Source organism: Schistocerca cancellata, chromosome 4 (genome assembly GCF_023864275.1).
Source record: "Schistocerca cancellata isolate TAMUIC-IGC-003103 chromosome 4, iqSchCanc2.1, whole genome shotgun sequence".
In the NCBI taxonomy this organism is placed as follows: Eukaryota; Metazoa; Arthropoda; class Insecta; order Orthoptera; family Acrididae; genus Schistocerca; species Schistocerca cancellata.
In genome coordinates this window covers 169484671-169503447 of record NC_064629.1, presented here as the reverse complement: position 1 = coordinate 169503447, position 18777 = coordinate 169484671, and the positions used below count along the sequence as shown (strand labels likewise).

The 18777-nt window shown below is 39.2% G+C and overlaps 1 protein-coding gene across 4 annotated transcripts in view; it reads left to right on the top strand.

Annotated features, from left to right (window-relative positions):
* Positions 1 to 18777, top strand: part of LOC126183433 (DDB1- and CUL4-associated factor 7) — a 131324-nt gene that overhangs the window by 85961 nt on the left and 26586 nt on the right. For all 4 annotated transcript variants that reach the window (XM_049925416.1, XM_049925414.1, XM_049925415.1 and 1 more), the window contains one exon: positions 6662 to 6784. In XM_049925416.1, the coding sequence (XP_049781373.1) occupies positions 6662 to 6784 (123 nt within the window). The remainder of the gene's footprint in view (positions 1 to 6661; positions 6785 to 18777) is intronic.

The following is an 18777-nucleotide window of genomic DNA, read 5'->3' as shown; positions in this document are numbered from 1 at the left end:
TACTTCTCCTCAGGTAATTAATCTGGCACATTTACAGTGGGCATTAACATATCTGACACTGGTTGTTAATAAAGAGATTACTGATGTAAGTTGATTGATTAAACCATGACCTTAAGCAATTTATTTACAGATGCTGATCATTGCCCATCAGACACTATATACACAATCCTATCATTAATGTGGTGAACAGTAGGTTTGTGTGTTTTCTCTTGGAGGTATTATTCATGGTTTTTAATGGTGATTCCCCTGAAATTTCATGTGAATTTTGATACCATAGCTGTATGCATCAAATGGGAAAAATGTGGACAACTTTGCATATTAAAGCACAGTTTTGCCTTTCTTGGTCAAACATGTGTACACCCCTAACCCACTGCTAATAAAACCGACAAACTGCAGGGATGGATTCCTAACTGGAAATAGTGAAAAAAGGTCCTATGAACATGTGTCCAGAAATGCATTGTTGCCACAGTAAAAGGCACTGAGGAATGGAAGTTCCACTGACCACATGCCATGTGTTCCTTATGTGTTGCAAGCTGTGTGATTGATGCATCATACTGTAGGCAGATAGTCTGGTATTCATTTTGGGAGCAAGCTAAGGCGGTGTTTGTGTATGGCCAAGCAGATGGAAATGGTTGAGAGGCAGCATGGCTATACCAAAAGAGGTCCCTCACAAACACCAACCACATCACACAACATTTCAAGCCCTTTTTGGACGTCTATCTGAAAGGACCCATGATCACACAGACGTCCAAAAATGTGATGTGATGTGGTTTATTTCTATGAGGGTACGTGTTTTGGTATAGCCATGCTGCCTCTTGATCGTTTCCGTCTGCTTGGCCATACCCCAACACCATCTTGGCTTGTTCCTGACATAAATACTGGACCATTCTGCTACTTAACAGAATGCTGTGCCAATCGTACAGCCTGCAACACACAAAGAATGCACAGCACATGGTCAGAGGAACTTCGTGAGTGCCCTCTACCATGGCAACAATACATTTCTGGACACATGATCTTAGGACCTTCTTCCCTTCATTTCTAGTCAGGACTTTGTCCCCGCAGTTTGTCAGTTTTATTAATGTTCACTTTGTATTACACACACACCCTCTAACCCACTGTTGGACACACACACACACACACACACACACACTCTCTGCACGATTTCGCTGTAGTTGCACTGCTGCTTCATGTACACACATCAAAAAAAGTTTTGCATCACCCCGGTTCCCAGAACTCCTCAAGATACATGTAGATATTGTATCACAGACACAATCCATTTGACTGTTCAGAGATGTCACTAAACCCTCCCAAAGATGTAAACAACCATGCGTGAGCAGCGTCTATTAGACGGAGGGGGTCTGACAGCTGATCAGTTCAGTCATTCCACCAGGAAGGAGGTACATAGCTCATGTTGTCTGTAGTTCAACCATGCCTAGACAGTCACCACCATGGTTTGATCATGTCTGCATTGTTACTTTGTGCCAGTAAGGGCTCTCAATAAGGGAAATGTCCAGGCGTCTCGGAGTGAACCAAAGTGATGATGTTCGGACATGTAGGAGATACAGAGAGACAGGAAATCTTGATGACATGCCTCGTTCAGGCCGCCCAAGGGCTGCTGCTGCTGCAGTGGATGGCTGCTACCTATGGATTATGGCTTGAAGGAACCCTGACAGCAATGCTACTATGGTGAATAATGCTTTTCGTGCAGCCACAGGACGTCGTGTTACAACTCAAATTGTGTGCAGTGGGCTGCATGATGTGCGACTTCACTCCCAACATCCATGGCGAAGTCCATCTTTGCAACCACGACACCATGCAGTGTAGTACAGATGGGCCCAACAACATGCCAAATGGACCCCTCAGGATTGCCATCACATTCTCTTCACCAATGAGTGTCGCATATGCCTTCAACCAGACAATCGTTGTAGACGTGTTTGGAGGCACTGTACAGTGAGTGGAGCAGGGTGGAAATTTCCTGCTGTTTTGGGTTGGCATTATGTGGGGCCGATGTACGCTGCTGGTGGTCATGGAAGGCACCGTAATGGCTGTACGGTACATTAATGCCATCCTCCGACCAATAGTGCAACCATATCGGCAGCATATTGGCGAGGCATTTGTCTTCATGGATGACAATTCACACCCTCATCGTGCTCATCTTGTGAATTACTTCCTTCAGGATAACGACATTGCTCGACTAGAGTGGCCAGCATGTTCTTCAGACATGAACCCTGTCTAAAATGCCTGGGATAGATTGAACAATGGACAATGTGACCCATCAACCACTCTGAGGAACCTACGCCGAATCGCCATTGAGGAGTGGGATAATCTGGACCAACAGTGCCTTGATGAAATTGTGGGTAGTATGCCATGACAAATACAGGCATGCAGCAATGCAAGAGGATGTGCTACTGGGTATTGGAGATACTGGTGTGTACAGCAATGTGGACCACCACCTCTGAAGGTCTTGCTGTATTTTGGTACAACATGCAATGTTTGGTTTTCATGAGCAATACAAAGGGCAGAAATGATGTTGTTGTTGATATCTACTCCAGTTTTCTGTACAGGTACCAGAACTCGTGGTGCCGAGGTAATTCAAAACTTTTTTTATGTGTGTGTTTCTCAAAGCTTAGTTTGGACATTGCCCGTTCTAAGGCGGTACACGTGTTTCACAAAAACTAATAACAAATCCCATACCTATGTTCTGTTTTAAAATACAAAACTTATGCAGTTAGAAATACATCAGGAAAGCAAAACAGTAAAACAAAAAAACATACAGATTTAAGTCTGTAGTGATTTCCTGAAGTCAATTAAGGCGAAAACAAGGATGGTTAATTTCTAAATATAATACCAATTTCCTTCCCCATCCTTGTCTTTTCCTAAGTAAGGCTTGTACCCTAATGCCCTAACCAACGATACATTGAATTCTAATCTTTCAGTTATTGTACATCATGTAAGTAGTTATGAGACATTATGTATTGATTTTGGCCTGCAATGCATTCTCATGGTAGGCAGGAACATCACCTGACAAGTCACATTTTCTTCATTGTTTATAGCTTTAGGATATACCAGAAACATGATATCCATTATCTCAGTAAAATAGAAAGGCAATTATTCTGCATGCATCAAGACAAGTAACTCAGTTCAGAGTTATTGATTCTTTTCCCATATACTCATTGCAGCAAGTTAGGACTATACACATCTTCAGTAATGGAGGAGCTAATGTACTTTCTCCATTTTCTTTTTTTTTATGCTCAAACAGGCACTTTATGACTTTAGGTCTGTTTTTATCAAAATACTCGTATGAACGTGCTGTGGCATCACACAGATGTTCTGGCTTGACTTTGCATATGCCCTATATTGTCCAGAACTCTACACATTATATTAATTCTATGAAATATATGTGGTTGGCTTATAAGGTATGAACTAAGTAAATAAGAAATACAACAATGCCTTATGAGGCTTTGGTTAGAAGTACACACCTGTTCTGGCCCTGATAGTGTTCAGACACTCATGGATGACACACAAACTAAAAGTGAAGGTTACACAAACAAAAGTGCTGAACTCAGTTTTCCAATGTTTCTTTGCTGAGAAGGAGCAAGGATTACTGCTGCAGATTAATTCTCACACCACTACAACCAAAAATAATGTACTCTTAGACATCAGGGTTGGTGGCATTGAGAAACAGTTATAATCACTAAAATCGAACAAGGTTCCATGGCCTGTCGGAATCTTTATCAGATTCTATACAGAGTTTGCAGCTGTGCTAGGCCCCCTTTTAACCATAATATACTGTAGACCCCTTTAACAGGAAACTGCCCAGTGATTGAAAGAAAGCACAGTTAACACCTATAAGAAACAAAACTACAGTTCAGTATCAGACATCCATCTGCTGTAGAGTCTTAGGATGTGCTCTGAGCCCAAATGTGATAAGGTCATCTTGAATAAGGTGACCTCCGTGTCAACCAGCATGGATTTCGAAAAAGATGGTCTTGCAAAACCAAACTCGTGCATCTCTGACATGATGTCCAGCAATCCATGGCTCAAATCAATCATGTGACTGTAGTATTTCTTGACATCCAAAAATCATTTGACTAAGTACCAGTAAAATATTTATTAATAAAAGTAAAATGATTTTCTAGTATCGCATGCAGTTTGTGATTGCATTGGAGGGTTCCTTGGATTGAAAGTCTCTGCATGTTAGCTTTGTTTGGGAACTGGCAACAGATGTGGAAGTAACTTTCTAAATGCCTGAGGGAACTGTATTGTGACCCTTGTTGTTCATGTTGTACAGGGTTTTTAAAATTACTTTTGCTACTTGATAGAGTCCCCATGAATAGAAGAGTGATCATAGGACAATGGAACTTTGTGGAAATATTTGTAAGGACACGCAAAAGAAAAATAATGAATAAACTGTTGAAACAATCACATTTTAATTTCCTCATGAGAGAAAATTTGTTGATTGCGTACCATATTTACTTTGTGGGCTGCATATGTTGCTTGAGGTGACAACCATCTGCGTCCACAACAGCATGGAACCACACTAGAGATACCATTTTACTATTGTTCACAGTTTTTTTCGAGTGGTGGACTGTGGAATGTTTGATTGTTGTAACAGAGCACTTCTTGAGGATTGCACTTTGCATCCAGCATTCTCAGCCATGGCAACAGTTACTACTTCAACAGTTTGTGGCGCAATTGGCCATAGGCCCCTCTTAGGAGCAATTCCCAAATAGCCAGTTAATTCAAACTTCCGAATCGTGTTCTTCAACTTCAGTGCAGGAAGAAGACCTCTCAGTATTCCTGTAATGCATTGCTAGTTGCGCAGAGCAGCAGCATTATTGCTGTTGTTTTGATAAAACAGCTTTACAAGTAAAGGGCTACTCACCTTATCCAGATCCATGTTGACTGTTTGCAACTATAATCCACACTGATGCTTGTGTTTCAGCCCTATGCCAATGTACAATAGAAGTCTGTAACAGTATGTTATGACACTTTACACAACTAAAACCGGAAATCCTGCAGCTTGGGTACCCATATGATTCATAGTTTTCTATCTTCACTGACTCAAGCAGTGAAAGTTTAATTGTGACAGACAATAGTAACCTCAGACATTTTGCAGCTGATGCAGTTGTCTTAAATGAAATACTATCTGGAAAAAAAAACCTCCACAGATATTCAGGCAGATCTTGAAAATATTTGACAAAGGTGCAGATTGTTTTAATGTTCAGAAATGTAAAATTATATACTTCAAAAAATGCCAGAAAGTAACATTCTGTGATGACAGTATCCGTTAGAAACACAGGATATTAGAAAATTTAGCCAGCAGATTGCTTACAAAATACTTGTGTGCCCTTCATATAATATTACTCGTTTGCCTGGGACCTGTACTAAATAAAATTAACAGGTGACATTGAGAATATACAAAGAAGGGCAACACAAGTTATCTCTGGTTTGCTTGACTAACAGGATAGTGACATAGAAATGCTGAAAAACCTGAAATTGTAAACACTTGAAGATTGAACACAGACTACCCCATGAAATAAAAAATTCCAAGAGTCAGTATTTTGGGAGTTACTCGAAATCTTCCACAGCATCCTACACATCAACGGACAAGATTAGTCTAATTACAGTGCACACAGAGACATTTAAGTGCTCCTTCTTCCCATCTTTAAATCTTGAATGGAATGAGAAGAAACCCTAATATGTGGTACAATGGGAAGTGTCTTGTACCATGCACTTTACATTGATTTGCACAATATGGATATAGATGTAGACATGCTTTATCAGTAGTTCTAATGTGAACTGTAAAGTTAACAAATCAGTTAAGTCAAATATGAATGAAAAAGTGCTTAAAAATTCCACAGTACAATTTGCTGCTTTTTAGATTCTCATTTTCCAGTTTCTGCCATGTTGATAGTTGTAAGTGCTATTCTTTTTCTACTGGCCTCATATTTCACCAGGTGTTTTGGGACTACCTCCCTTCACTCGCCTTTTTATTTCTTCCATGATGCTAACAATAAAACTCTGCAATGCTTCATTGTTGAAATGTACTTCTAATTTTGTGGAAGTAATCAGTGGCTTGTGCTGTTGTTGCTTGTAATGTTATTCTAATAGCCATATAATAAAACAGACTTGTTTAAAAATTTCAGTGTGTAACCATTGTCATCCTCTAGATTTAACATATATTTTAATTAAGTTGTTGTGATATAGTTCTCCAGTTTTTTTTTTTATCTAAGAGAAAGAAATTGATTCCGAATGGATGGGCAAACAAAATAGCCAATGTCCAAAAAACTTTGTGTCCAAATCTGAGCTTAATTTATTCTGAATTTGTTTCTGAGAAGAATATTTTGCTCAGAGAGAATTACGAAGCATAATGTAATCACTTGTGATAATCCACTTCACTTCAGTTTCTAGCTGTTATTACTTCAAAACATTGATCTTTTCATTGTCATTAGGTATCATGTAATTTTTGTTTGGTGTTTACGCTAAAGTGTCCCAGTGTTTTTGGTTGTGACACATTCAAACAACAAAATTCTATGAGAAACTTCACCTACTTGCAGCTATAGTGTTATGAAAGTGCGTATGTACATATGTTCTGATATAATAGTGAGTGTGATGGTTGATAAATATTTCTAATTTTTTAAAACAATTTTCATTCCAGAATAAGAATTCAGACTTCTGTGCCCCATTAACTTCATTTGACTGGAATGAAGTGGATCCCAATCTGATTGGCACATCAAGCATAGATACTACATGTACCATATGGGGGCTGGAGACAGGACAGGTAAGTTCTGTGCACTTAAAGTTTGAAAATAATTGAAATAATGTAATGATTTGTGTTCTATATCATTTGGTTTGGCAGAAATTATGGATAAAGGATAATTTCTAATTATTTTATTTACTTTTTTTATTTTCATTAAATCTAAATATTTCTAGTAAAACTTTATGATGGATAACTAGAAAGCTTGAGAATCCATCCATTGTTACTAGAAAATTGGACATGTACTACAGCATCTTTGTCAGTGCTACAGGATAGTAAGCAGCTATAGGATGTTATCTGTGGGGGATTTAATGGAACATTGTTTATTCTTTTTATGTTCCATGTCTGCTATGAATATTTTCTTAGTAGTTATTACTACTTATGAGTTGTTAATGGGTTATCAGTTTGGTATTCAGTGTTCATCATTGAGTGTGTTACTGCATACAAGGATGTAGGCTAGGAATAGAAGGGATGTGGCACTCTGTCATTGTACTCACTCCTTCCTGTTTGTTATAGTGGTTCAAGATCCATTCGAGATTTCAGGTTTTTGTGGGCCATACTTCTCCGTATGAGTGCCACAGTAGTTCCTTGAATAACAGAAGTTGACTGATTAAATAATGCAACAGTCAGTTCCCTCTTCTTTCCTCCGCCCCCTCTCCCTCCCCCACCACCAAATACAATTATCGCAATTTGTTTTGGGAAAATAATTAGTTATAATTCCAAACTGGCTGTACTTATTTCTCATAGGCATTTGCAGCTGTCTTACAAACATGAATTATTGCAAAATGGAAATGGAACTGAGACCAGACAACAATGAAAATTGTTGCAGTGCTTCAGTATAAACAAGATAACTTTGAAATAGTGTTATATGTGACATGGTTAAAACGTTGTTCGCATCCTTGATCCAGGAGAATGGGAGAGGTGTGTGGTTGAGATATTGGCTTGAAATGTCTTTATAAATCTTTACAAAAAACAATGCCTTATCTAAAGAACCATGTTGTAACTGCAGAAGAAAAATATTTATGGAGTAAAATGATGGTTTGCCAACAGGTACCCAGCAGGTTATTGTTTATCCTTTTTCTAGGTAAGTGACTTAGTCATGTACATCCAACCATGTTAAGATGGATGTATGAAGTGGGGGCAGTATTTACATCAGTCTTTTCCATCAAAAGCTGATTGTTGGATGGAGTTAGGGGGGTTACATTAATCAAAGCACCATGCCCTCTTCTTATAGGTGAGAAAAATGCTCTCTTTGTTTGATGTAATTTTGCAGAGTAATGTCAAAGAAACTCATTTCTTGTGGTTTGTTGTACAGGCTGTTTCAGAAAGATTCATCTGAATTCACAAGACTGTATCTTATACAGGAAAGAAGATGAAACTTGGGGTGAATTTTAACTTACACATAGAACTAAAAAGCTACTTTCCAAAGAATCATGCAACTTTACAGGAGTGTACATCTTACATACATGCACAGAATGTTTTCGGGTATTGTGATTACTTTCAGGGTTAAAGTCTTTATTTATCTTCCACAAATGTTAAGTGTGCATCCCCCCTCCTGGTAGACGCAGCTTACGCAAATTTGTGTGAAGGAAAAGCACAAGGCACATAGGCAAAGTCTTTTTACAAATCTGGACACTGAGCTGACATTGAGTAATGAATATCTCTCTCTCTCTCTCTCTCTCTCTCTCTCTCTCTCTCTCTCTCTCTCACACACACACACACACACACACACACACACACACACACACACACACAATAAATGGACTTTTCACTCTCTGATATTTTAAGTTGTCATGTGTGACACAGGGCAGTAGTTGCTCCATTTTTTTATACCCATTTGTGTTTCCTTACACTCCTACTTGTTTTTCTTGATTACATTACTAAATTTCATTCTTTCCTAAATTCCTTTGCCAGTGATATGTCACAAACGATGATCCCTAACTATAGACTGGTTCATACGTAGTGTCTACGAATGAATAGGTGATGCAAAAAGCTATGACACAATACTGTTAAAATTGTAGCAGTGAAGGTACACGAAAGCAGTAGTACACATAAATTATTGAGAAAATGACTTCATCTTTACCCATGTTCCCACATGAAATCTTTCTGTGGAAGGTAAAAATACATTCAGAGGTTCCTTCCATATGTAAGAAATGCTAATTTATCAGCTAGTTTTCTGGATCTTAACAGTACACCTTAGTGCAGAAGTCATGCTTCAGCAAGGTTAGACATTTCCTTCACTTTCGTGAACAAAGGAAACCAAAATCGGGAGAAATCTCTCTCCAACTCATGGTACACCCTCCCATCCTCCAACTGTAGGTGTAGACCCACCCCCTCTTCCTCTCTCATTCTTCACTTTCTGGCCATCCCCCCCTCCCCCTCCCCCCAGGGGGGAGGGGAGAAACACTACCTACCCTTTGTAAAAAGATGCCATTTTTCTACTTTCTGTGTAGTATGCACTGTGATAGATTCTCAGACAACTGGGTGACCTGCGTGGTTCCCCAGTTGCTTCTGGGAACATAGCAATTGTTCTTCTAGAGGGTTGCAATGCAGCCCCTAAAATCCATCCAAATCCTTTCCCGGGCAATGTTACATGTGTTGTAAAAGCATACTTGTGGAAAGAATTGTGTAACTATTGACATAATTCAGTTGTTCATTTCAGGGAATAGCTTTATTTACACATTCTTGCTTCTTAAGTATATTTAAAATTATGGGTTGTCTATACATCAGAAACAGATGTGGTGTTTTCTTTACTGTATGTTCTCTGAGTATACTCACACTTTTAGCCTGATTGAGAGGCTTATTTCTCCTGATTTTGATTTCCTTTGTTGAAGAAAGTGAAGGAAATGTCTAACCTTGCTGAAGCATGACTTCTGCACTAAGGTGTACTGTTAAGATCCAGAAAACTAGCTGATAAATTAGCATTTCTTACATATGAAAGGAACCTCTGAATGTATTTTTACCTTCCACAGAAAGATTACATGTGGGAACATGGGTAAAGATGAAGTCATTTTCTCAATAATTTATGTGTACTACTGCTTTCGTGTACCTTCACTGCTACAATTTTAACAGTATTGTGTCATAGCTTTTTGCATCACCTATTCATTCGTAGACACTACGTATGAACCAGTCTATAGTTAGGGATCATCGTTTGTGACATATCACTGGCAAAGGAATTTAGGAGAGAATGAAATTTAGTAATGTAATCAAGAAAAACAAGTAGGAGTGTAAGGAAACACAAATGGGTATAAAAAAATGGAGCAACTACTGCTCTGTGTCACACATGACAACTTAAAATATCAGAGAGTGAAAAGTCCATTTATTAAACCTAACAAATGACAGCATAGCTGTTAGTGTAAACATGTACAGGTTAAAAAAGACATTTTCTGAAAATATTCAACATAAGTTATGAGATTACCTTATCTTTAAAATGAAAGGAAAACTGAAGAGGAACAGATGAGACACCATACAGTACTTGCATTATCTCATGACATACCTTGAGGGGATGGAAAAGGATGGGGGGGGGGGGGGGGGGGAGAGGAGGAAGGTTTATGCTGTGTGGGTCTATAGCGTTGTATAAGCTATATGTCAAATCTGAGTCTTGCAGGGAACTTTGCCAGTAGTGATTAGGTATGTTTTTAGTGAACCTGGTGTTTTGTAGTTTGTGGCTGGTGAACACACCCAGTCCTCTTGATTGATGTATAAATTCTGAGATTGCGTCAGTGATCACTGTATGACATAGTGGTGAATTGTTTTGTATAACACATATGCAGGAAGGATCTAGGCTTAACTGTCAAGGTTGTTACGATGATAGGCACCTGTATGAATAATAGAAGATCAGCTACATGTGGAATGGGTGTATGATTACTGCGGATAATTACTGGGGCACCTCCCACACCTAAGTTGTGTGAGGCTTTGCCCAAGTTGATGTGTGAACAACCTGTAGTTACTACTTTCTTTTTCATTTAATGTCAAGGGCATTATTGGCCATACTCCTGCTCCACAAGCCTCATCTGTTTTATTCTATCTGATGTGTTTGTCTATTCAGTATTGAAAATCTTCATTATTACATAATTCCAGATATTATCGTGCCATTAACTTCTGGGTATTCCTGTACCAGGCATTCCACTTATTTACTATTTTATAGTTTATTTTTGTGCTCATTTATCTCTGTTTGTTTCAACATGTTTTGTATGGATAATTTTATGGTTTCTTTTGTAAATACACATACTGTGTTTCCATATACAATTATACTGTGCTTTTGTGTGTGTGTGTGTGTGTGTGTGTGTGTGTGTGTGGGCGGGCGGGCGGGCGCGCGCGCGCATGCATGCATGCATGCCCACACACACACACACACACACACACACACACACACACACGCATATGGAAACACAGTATGTGTATTTACAAAAGAAACCATACAATTATCCATACAAAACATGTTGAAACAAATAGAGATAAATGAGCACAAAAATAAACTATAAAATAGTAAATAAGTGTGTGTGTATAAAAATAAGGATGGATATACAAATGTAGATAAGAGAATAACCACCATATCTAGAATAAAATTGTTTGTAAATAAAGTTAAATACAAAAAATTATCATAACATTTATTTGTAAAGTAATGCAATTTCAGTTAACAACTAACATGAACAGTTATAATATGTACTTAAAAGTGTCCAAATAGATTTTTATTATTGAGGTCTATGTGCATGTCCAAAATGTAGTCAGGCTATCCTTTCAGGAATTCACGTATTTCTGTTTCTTCTAGTGTATCCACTGCTCATCCTTTTTAATGTCACAGTTACATTTTTACTTTCAACGCTTCAGTGCTCATCTTCTTGCTGATCTGTTACAGCCCCTCTGGGTCTAGTGAAATATTCAGCACTAGTCATTGGCTTTGACCTCTGACATAATGTTAATGGCCGTTTGACATTGCCTTTTCACAATATGATTATTAGTTGGTGAAGCCAACAAATTTGAAAGCAAAAAACCTGATTGTAATGAAAGACTGTGATCTGTAGCTTGGACTGAGGTGTAGGTTAGCTTGAAGGATGACAGTGGACAAACTCGGTGAATGTGAAAGCAAAAAAACTTGGTGAAAGACTGATCTGCCTCTCAGGCCATTTGAAAAAATAGCCTCTGATATCATGTTATAGCCACCATGTTGTTTATGGCGTTTGTTGCACGTTTCCTGTGTCAACTGGTCAATGTCAATGACAGGTATTGATTATTTCTCTTTAACTGCCTGCCATACTTGAAATTGATGTCTTAGGTGAAATCAACCACAGTGGAATATAGCTTTTACAGTTGTACTATATGTAGAGTGGAGAGTACTCTTTATGTGGCCTCTTTCTCAGTTTCTTGTTCATCCTCTTGTTCATCCTCTTGGCAGAAAATAGGTGTTTTAAGTTTTAACAATATATGTGCATCAGTTTTGATGGTTGTCACTTTGTTTCTCATATACTTGACTCACACCTAAGGCGTTTCTGCTCTAGCTTTTAAGAACTTGGTGAGATTCCAGGGATCCCACGTATATATTTATGTAAAATTTACATTGTTGTCTCATTGAGATCTCTTGAAACAAGAATCGTCAAAGTATTACATAGGCTGAAGTGTCTACATACACTACTGGCCATTAAAATTGCTACACCAGGAAGAAATGCAGATGATAAACGGGTATTCATTGGATAATATATTATACTAGAACTGACATGGGATTACATTTTCACGCAATTTGGGTGCATAGATCCTGAGAAATCAGTACCCACAACAACCACCTCTGGCCATAATAACGGCCTTCATACGCCTGGGCATTGAGTTAAACAGAGCTTGGATGGCATGTACAGGTACAGCTGCCCATGCAGCTTCAACACGATACCACAGTTCATCAAGAGTAGTAACTGGCATATTTTGATGAGCCAGTTGCTCGGCCACCATTGACCAGATATTTTCAATTGGTGAGAGATTGGAGAATGTGCTGGCCAGGGCAGCAGTCAAACATTTTCTGTATCCAGATAGGCCCGTACAGGACCTGCAACATGCCGTCGTGCATTATCCTGCTGAAATGTAGGGTTTCGCAGGGATCGAATGAAGGGTAGAGCCATGGGTCGTAACACATCTGAAATGAAACATCCACTGTTCAAAGTGATGTCAATGCGAACAAGAAGTGACTAAGACGTGTAACCAATGGCACCCCATACCATCATGCCGGGTGATACGCCAGTATGGCGATGACGAATACACGCTTCCAATGTGCGTTCACTACAGTGTCACCAAACACGGATGTGACCATCATGATGCTGTAAACAGAAGCTGGATTCACCCGAAAAAATGACGTTTTGCCATTCGTGCACCCAGGTTTGTTGTTGAGTACACCATCGCAGGGGCTCCTGTCTGTGAACAGCGTCAAGGGTAAGTGCAGCCATGGTCTCAGAGTTGATAGTCCATGCTGCTGCAAACATAGTCGAACTGTTCGTGCAGATGGTTGTTGACTTGCAAACGTCCCCATCTGTTGACTCAGGGATCGAGACGTGGCTGCACGATCCGTTACAACCATGCGGATAAGATGCCTGTCCTCTCGACTGCTGGTGATACGAGGCCGTTGGGATCCAGCACGGTGTTCTGTATTACCCTCCTGAACCCACCGATTCCATATTCTGCTAACAGTCATTGGATCTTGACCAACACGAGCAGCAGTGTCACAATACGATAAACCGAAAATGCGATAGGCTACAATCCGACCTTTATCAAAGTCGGAAGCGTGATGGTACGTGTTTCTCCTCCTTACACGAGGCATCATAACAACGTTTCACCAGGCAACGCCGGTCAACTGCTGTTTGTCTGTGAGAAATTGGTTGGAAACTTTCCTCATGTCAGCACATTTTAGGTGTCGCCACTGGCGCCAACCTTGTGTGAATGCTCTGAAAAACTGATCAATTGCATATCACAGCATCTTCTTTCTGTCAGTTAAAGTTCGCGTCTGTAGCATGTCATCTTCGTGGTGTAGCAATTTTAATGGCCAGTAGTGTAGTAGACAGGTGACGACCACTATAATTTTATTGAAGTCTCATTTGACTCGATCTGTGTTAAGGCTGCAGTGTTAAGCCTTCGGATTGGGTAGGATATCCTAACATTAAAATAACTTTATGATTTATGTTCCAGTGTGTATGGTAGCAGGGGTCAGCCAATAATACTTCTTTGGCAGGGACAAAGTGCTTGCTGTGTTGCGTGTTTTGTAGGTGCATGCACAGCCCGGACTAGCTGCAAAGCATTAACACTGCCCCCTCTTGTTTAAAATATGTAATTTCAAAGTTAAGGGAAGTTCTGGCAAAGTGCAAGTAATTTAGGAGAACACACACACACACACACACACACACACACACACACACACACACACACACACACACATCCTGTGCAGCTGTACAGCTAAATTGTGCCTGTGTTGTGTACTCCTTTTGAGTACTTACGTGCATTGTTTCCAGTGACCACTAGGCCATTTGTTGTTAATGTGAAGCAGTTGTAAAGGATTTAATATAGGTGTGGAGCAGGTCTCCATGCTTGCCTTTGTAATGCCGCAGAATGTTCTATATTTAACAGAATAGAGTAAGTGTTACATTTCAATGTTTGTAAGTCAAATTTTTATAATATGTCAAAAACTGAATCATTATTATAGAGTTGACAACACACGTTGTTCAATGCAAGGGGGTTGAGTTACGTATTTCAGAGATTCAAATGTTGACAGGAATTCTCACAGTGACTAATGTTTCACAGAGTGGCTGATTCACCTTAAGTGTTGCACCATCAACTAGGACTGTACATTCAGTATATCTAATTGTTACCTTATATCTTTATGGAATATTTTGCAATTTTAGACTCTCTCTCTCTCTCTCTCTCTCTGTGTGTGTGTGTGTGTGTGTGTGTGTGTGTGTGTGTATACGCAGATGCACATGTGGTCACTTACAAAGATTCTAATTTATATGAATAACTCCAACCTTATTTTTTTTATTAGTGTTTCTGAAAAATTCTATGTCTAATCGACCAATTTCATAATGTGTTCCTGCTAGACCATCATTGATTTTGGCGAAAAATTATGTGAGCTTTCACACATGCCCTCAATGAATATTGGTAAAGTTAAATGTTAGTTGAAGCAATACTGGCTAAGATTAGTAACTTTTTGGTCCAAGTGTGACTTTGCGCAGAACAAGCACGAATTTCTGGCAACTTTGAGCTGTTATATCTCAGGCAATATTGTGTGGTAAGAAACTGAATTTGTTGACCCCATACAAATTTATGCTTTCTTAACCTATGATTCAAGTTCCAGTGGCCCAGGCACAAAATGTAAACACGATTTCCAGACTTCGAGCCATTCCATGGTTCAACCAATCGATCTGACGTTATACCAGTCACACACTTCCTTACGGACTGTAAGTACACCTGTAAGATCTAGCTGGTAAAATTTTATGCAATATCTGATAAATCATCACAGGCTCATGTAATAATTATGTTAGAAATACCACAAAAGATTCGTTATCAGTCAATACAATATAATATAAATCAGTACCATTTATCTCCAATTTCTGAACACACTCAAAATTCATTTTCTGAAAACACTCAAAATACACATAATCAACACTCTTACAAAAAGCAACAACATAAATCAATAACCTTCAATGGTGTGAGATTGTTCAAAACATATGGATACATGTAATGGAACTTTGCATGTCATGGAGTCCAACTCTGTTTCACCATGTTTCTGATTTTTCATGCAAACTTGACCTGTCCAATGTACAACAGGCCAGGCCTGTGCAGTTTACATGTCACCTGACTGATGTACTGCGGTCCCTTCCCATGAAGTTTGCATTTCGCCCAACCAGCATACCATGGGTCAGGCTCGTGGTAATCACTTTTAGCCCAAGTACCAGACCACGAGTCTCTCATGTGGTTGCAGGTTAAGGGGTTAAGAATAATGATGAAAAGTATTTTATGATCCATTTCCAGCCAGAATACACAAAGGAAGCAGCTACTTGGGTAGCAGAGTACTTGTGGAATTAACATGAAGGTTGTTTAGGCTATCCGGGTGTTTGAAGTGATCTAATGAACACTTTATAGTTGATATGCAGCAAGAGAAGTCCAACAGTGTTCAGAATAAAGACACTTTGACTGTCGTAATTTCATCAGTAAACTGCCGTAATATTTGTAATAAAGTTCCCGAATTTACTGCCCTCCACGAAAGTTCTCATGCCCAAATTATTCTTGGGGCCAGAGAGCTGGCTGAAAGTGGAAAGCTTTGAGATATTCAGTGAGTCATGGAATGTATATCAGAAAGACAGATAAGAAGCCATAGGAGGGGGAGTGTTCATTGTAGACAAAAATATTGTCTCTGTTGAGTTCAAAGTTGAGTGTGACAGTGAAGTCACCTGGTTGCTTATCACATGTGTTGGTGAAACCAGGTTAATTGTTGGATGTTTGTACTGGCCACCTGATTCTGCCGTGAAAGTTCTAGACTCATTCAAAGAAAGTCTATGGTCAATAGTGCATACATCCCCAGATCATGCATTACTAGTTGGAGGTGACTTTAACTTGTCCAATATAGACTGGGATGTCTGTGGATTCACTGCGGGAATGTCGGGGGGGGGATTACAGTCAGCCAGCCATGCAGAATACTTTTGAACATGTTTTCTGAAAATAGTCTTGAGCAGCTAGCTCGGCAGATCACACATAATGGAAATATCCTAGACCCTGTGGATACAAATAGGCCAGATCTTATCAATAATTTCAGTACAAAAACAGGGGTTAGCGATCATCATGTCATTACCACAACTATGATTATGAAAGTTAATAAATCAGTCAAAAATGCTAGGAGAGTGTTTCTGCTAGACAGAGTAGGTAAGCAGTTATTAGTATCTCACATAGACAGTGAAATGGCATCGCTTAGTTCCAGTAAGATGGATGTAGAGGAATTATGGGCAAAGTTTAAGCAGATTGTAAATCATGGCCTGGAGAGTTATGTGCATAGTAAGTGGATAAAGATGGGAAAGACCCACCATGGTTTAATAACGAAATTCAGCACATGCTCAGGAAGCAAAGGCTGTTGCATCTCGGTTCAAAAGGGAACACACAGATGACGACAAGATAAGGTTAGTAGAGATTTGTGCACATGTGAAAAGATTTATGCATGAAGGATACAAAACTACCACTGTGACATCTTAACAAAAGATCTGGCAGAGAACCCAAGAAAATTCTGGTCTCACGTAAATTCACTAAGTGGGTGTAAGGCTTCCATTCAGTCCCTTTTTCACCAGTCTGGTGTGGCAGTTCTACATCTACATCGTTACTCTGCAATTCACACTTAAGTGCCTGGCAGAGGGTTCAGTGAACAATTTTCATACTACTTCTTTACCATTCCATTCTCGAATAGTGCATGGGAAAAAGGAACACCTAAATCTTTCCATTCGAGCTCTGATTTCTCATATTTTATTATGATGATCATTTCTCCCTATGTAGGTGGGTGTCAACAAAATATTTTCGCATTCGGAAGAGAAAGTTGGTGATTGAAATTTTGTAAATAGATCTTGCCGCAAAGAAAACTGCCTTTGTTTCAGTTACTGCCACCCCTACTCGTGTATCATATCAGTGACACTCTCAGCCCTATTGCGCGATAACAGGAAATGAGCTGCCCTTCTTTGCACTTTTTCGATGTCCTCTGTCAATCCTACCTCGTAAGGATCCCATACTGCACAGCAATATTCCAGCAGAGGATGGACAAGTGTAATGTAGGCTGTCTCTTTAGTGGGTTTGTCGCATCTTCTTACTGTTCTGCCAACAAAGCGCACCTTCCTCACAATATTATCTAATTGGTCTTTCCAATTTAAGTTGCTCATAATTGTAATTCCTAGGTATTTAGTCGAATTGACCTTTTCTTTCTTTAGTGCTAACTGCCACTTTTCACACCTTACAGAAATTCTCTCTAGATCATTTTGTAATTGGAATTAATTGTCTGATGATTTTACTACACGGTAAATTACAGTGTCATCTGCAAACAATCTAAGGGGGCTGCTCAGATTATCACCTAGATCATTTATATAAATCAGGAACAGCAGAGGGCCTATGACACTACCTTGCAGAATGCCAGATATCACTTTTGTTCTACTCAATGATTTACTGTCCATCACTACGAACTGTGACCTCTCTGAGAGGAAATCACGAATCCAGTGACACAACTGAGACGATACTCCATATGCACGCAATTTGATTAATAGTCGCTTGTGAGGAACGGTATCAAAAGCCTTCTGGAAATCTAGGAATATGGAATTGATCTGAGATCCCTTGTTGGCAGCACTCATTACTTCATGGGAATAAAGAGCTAGCTGTGTTGCACAAGATTGATATTTTCTGAATCTGCATTGGTTATGTACCTATAAGTCATTTTCTTCAAGGTGATTCATAATGTTCGAGTACAGTATATGCTCCAAAATCCTACTGCAAATTGAGGTCAGTAATATGGGCCAGTAATTCAATGGGTTACTCGTATTTCCTTTGTTGAATATTGGTGTGACCTGTGCTACTTTCCAATCTTTAGGAACAGACCTTTCCTCAAGTGAGCGGTTGTATATGATTGCTAAGAAAGGCGCTATTGTGTCTGCATTCTCTGAAAGGAACCTGATTGGTATACCATCTGGATTGGAAGACTTGCCTTTCTTAAGTGATTTGAGTTGTTTCGCAACACCTAAGATATCTACTTTTATGTCACTTGTGCTAACAGCTGTTCTGGTTCCGAACTCTGGAATATTTACTTCGTCTTCTTTTGTGAAGGAATTACGGAAAACTGTATTTAGTAACTTCGCTTTAGTGGTACCATCATCGGTAACATTTTCATCGGTATCGCGCAGTGGCAGTATTGACTGTTTTTTGCCATTGGTGTACTTTACGTATCGCCAGAATCTCTTTGTGTTGAAGATAGAAAAATGAAAGTCAGTAGTTTTAAATTTCATGTTCAAGAAATCGTTTGCACAGGA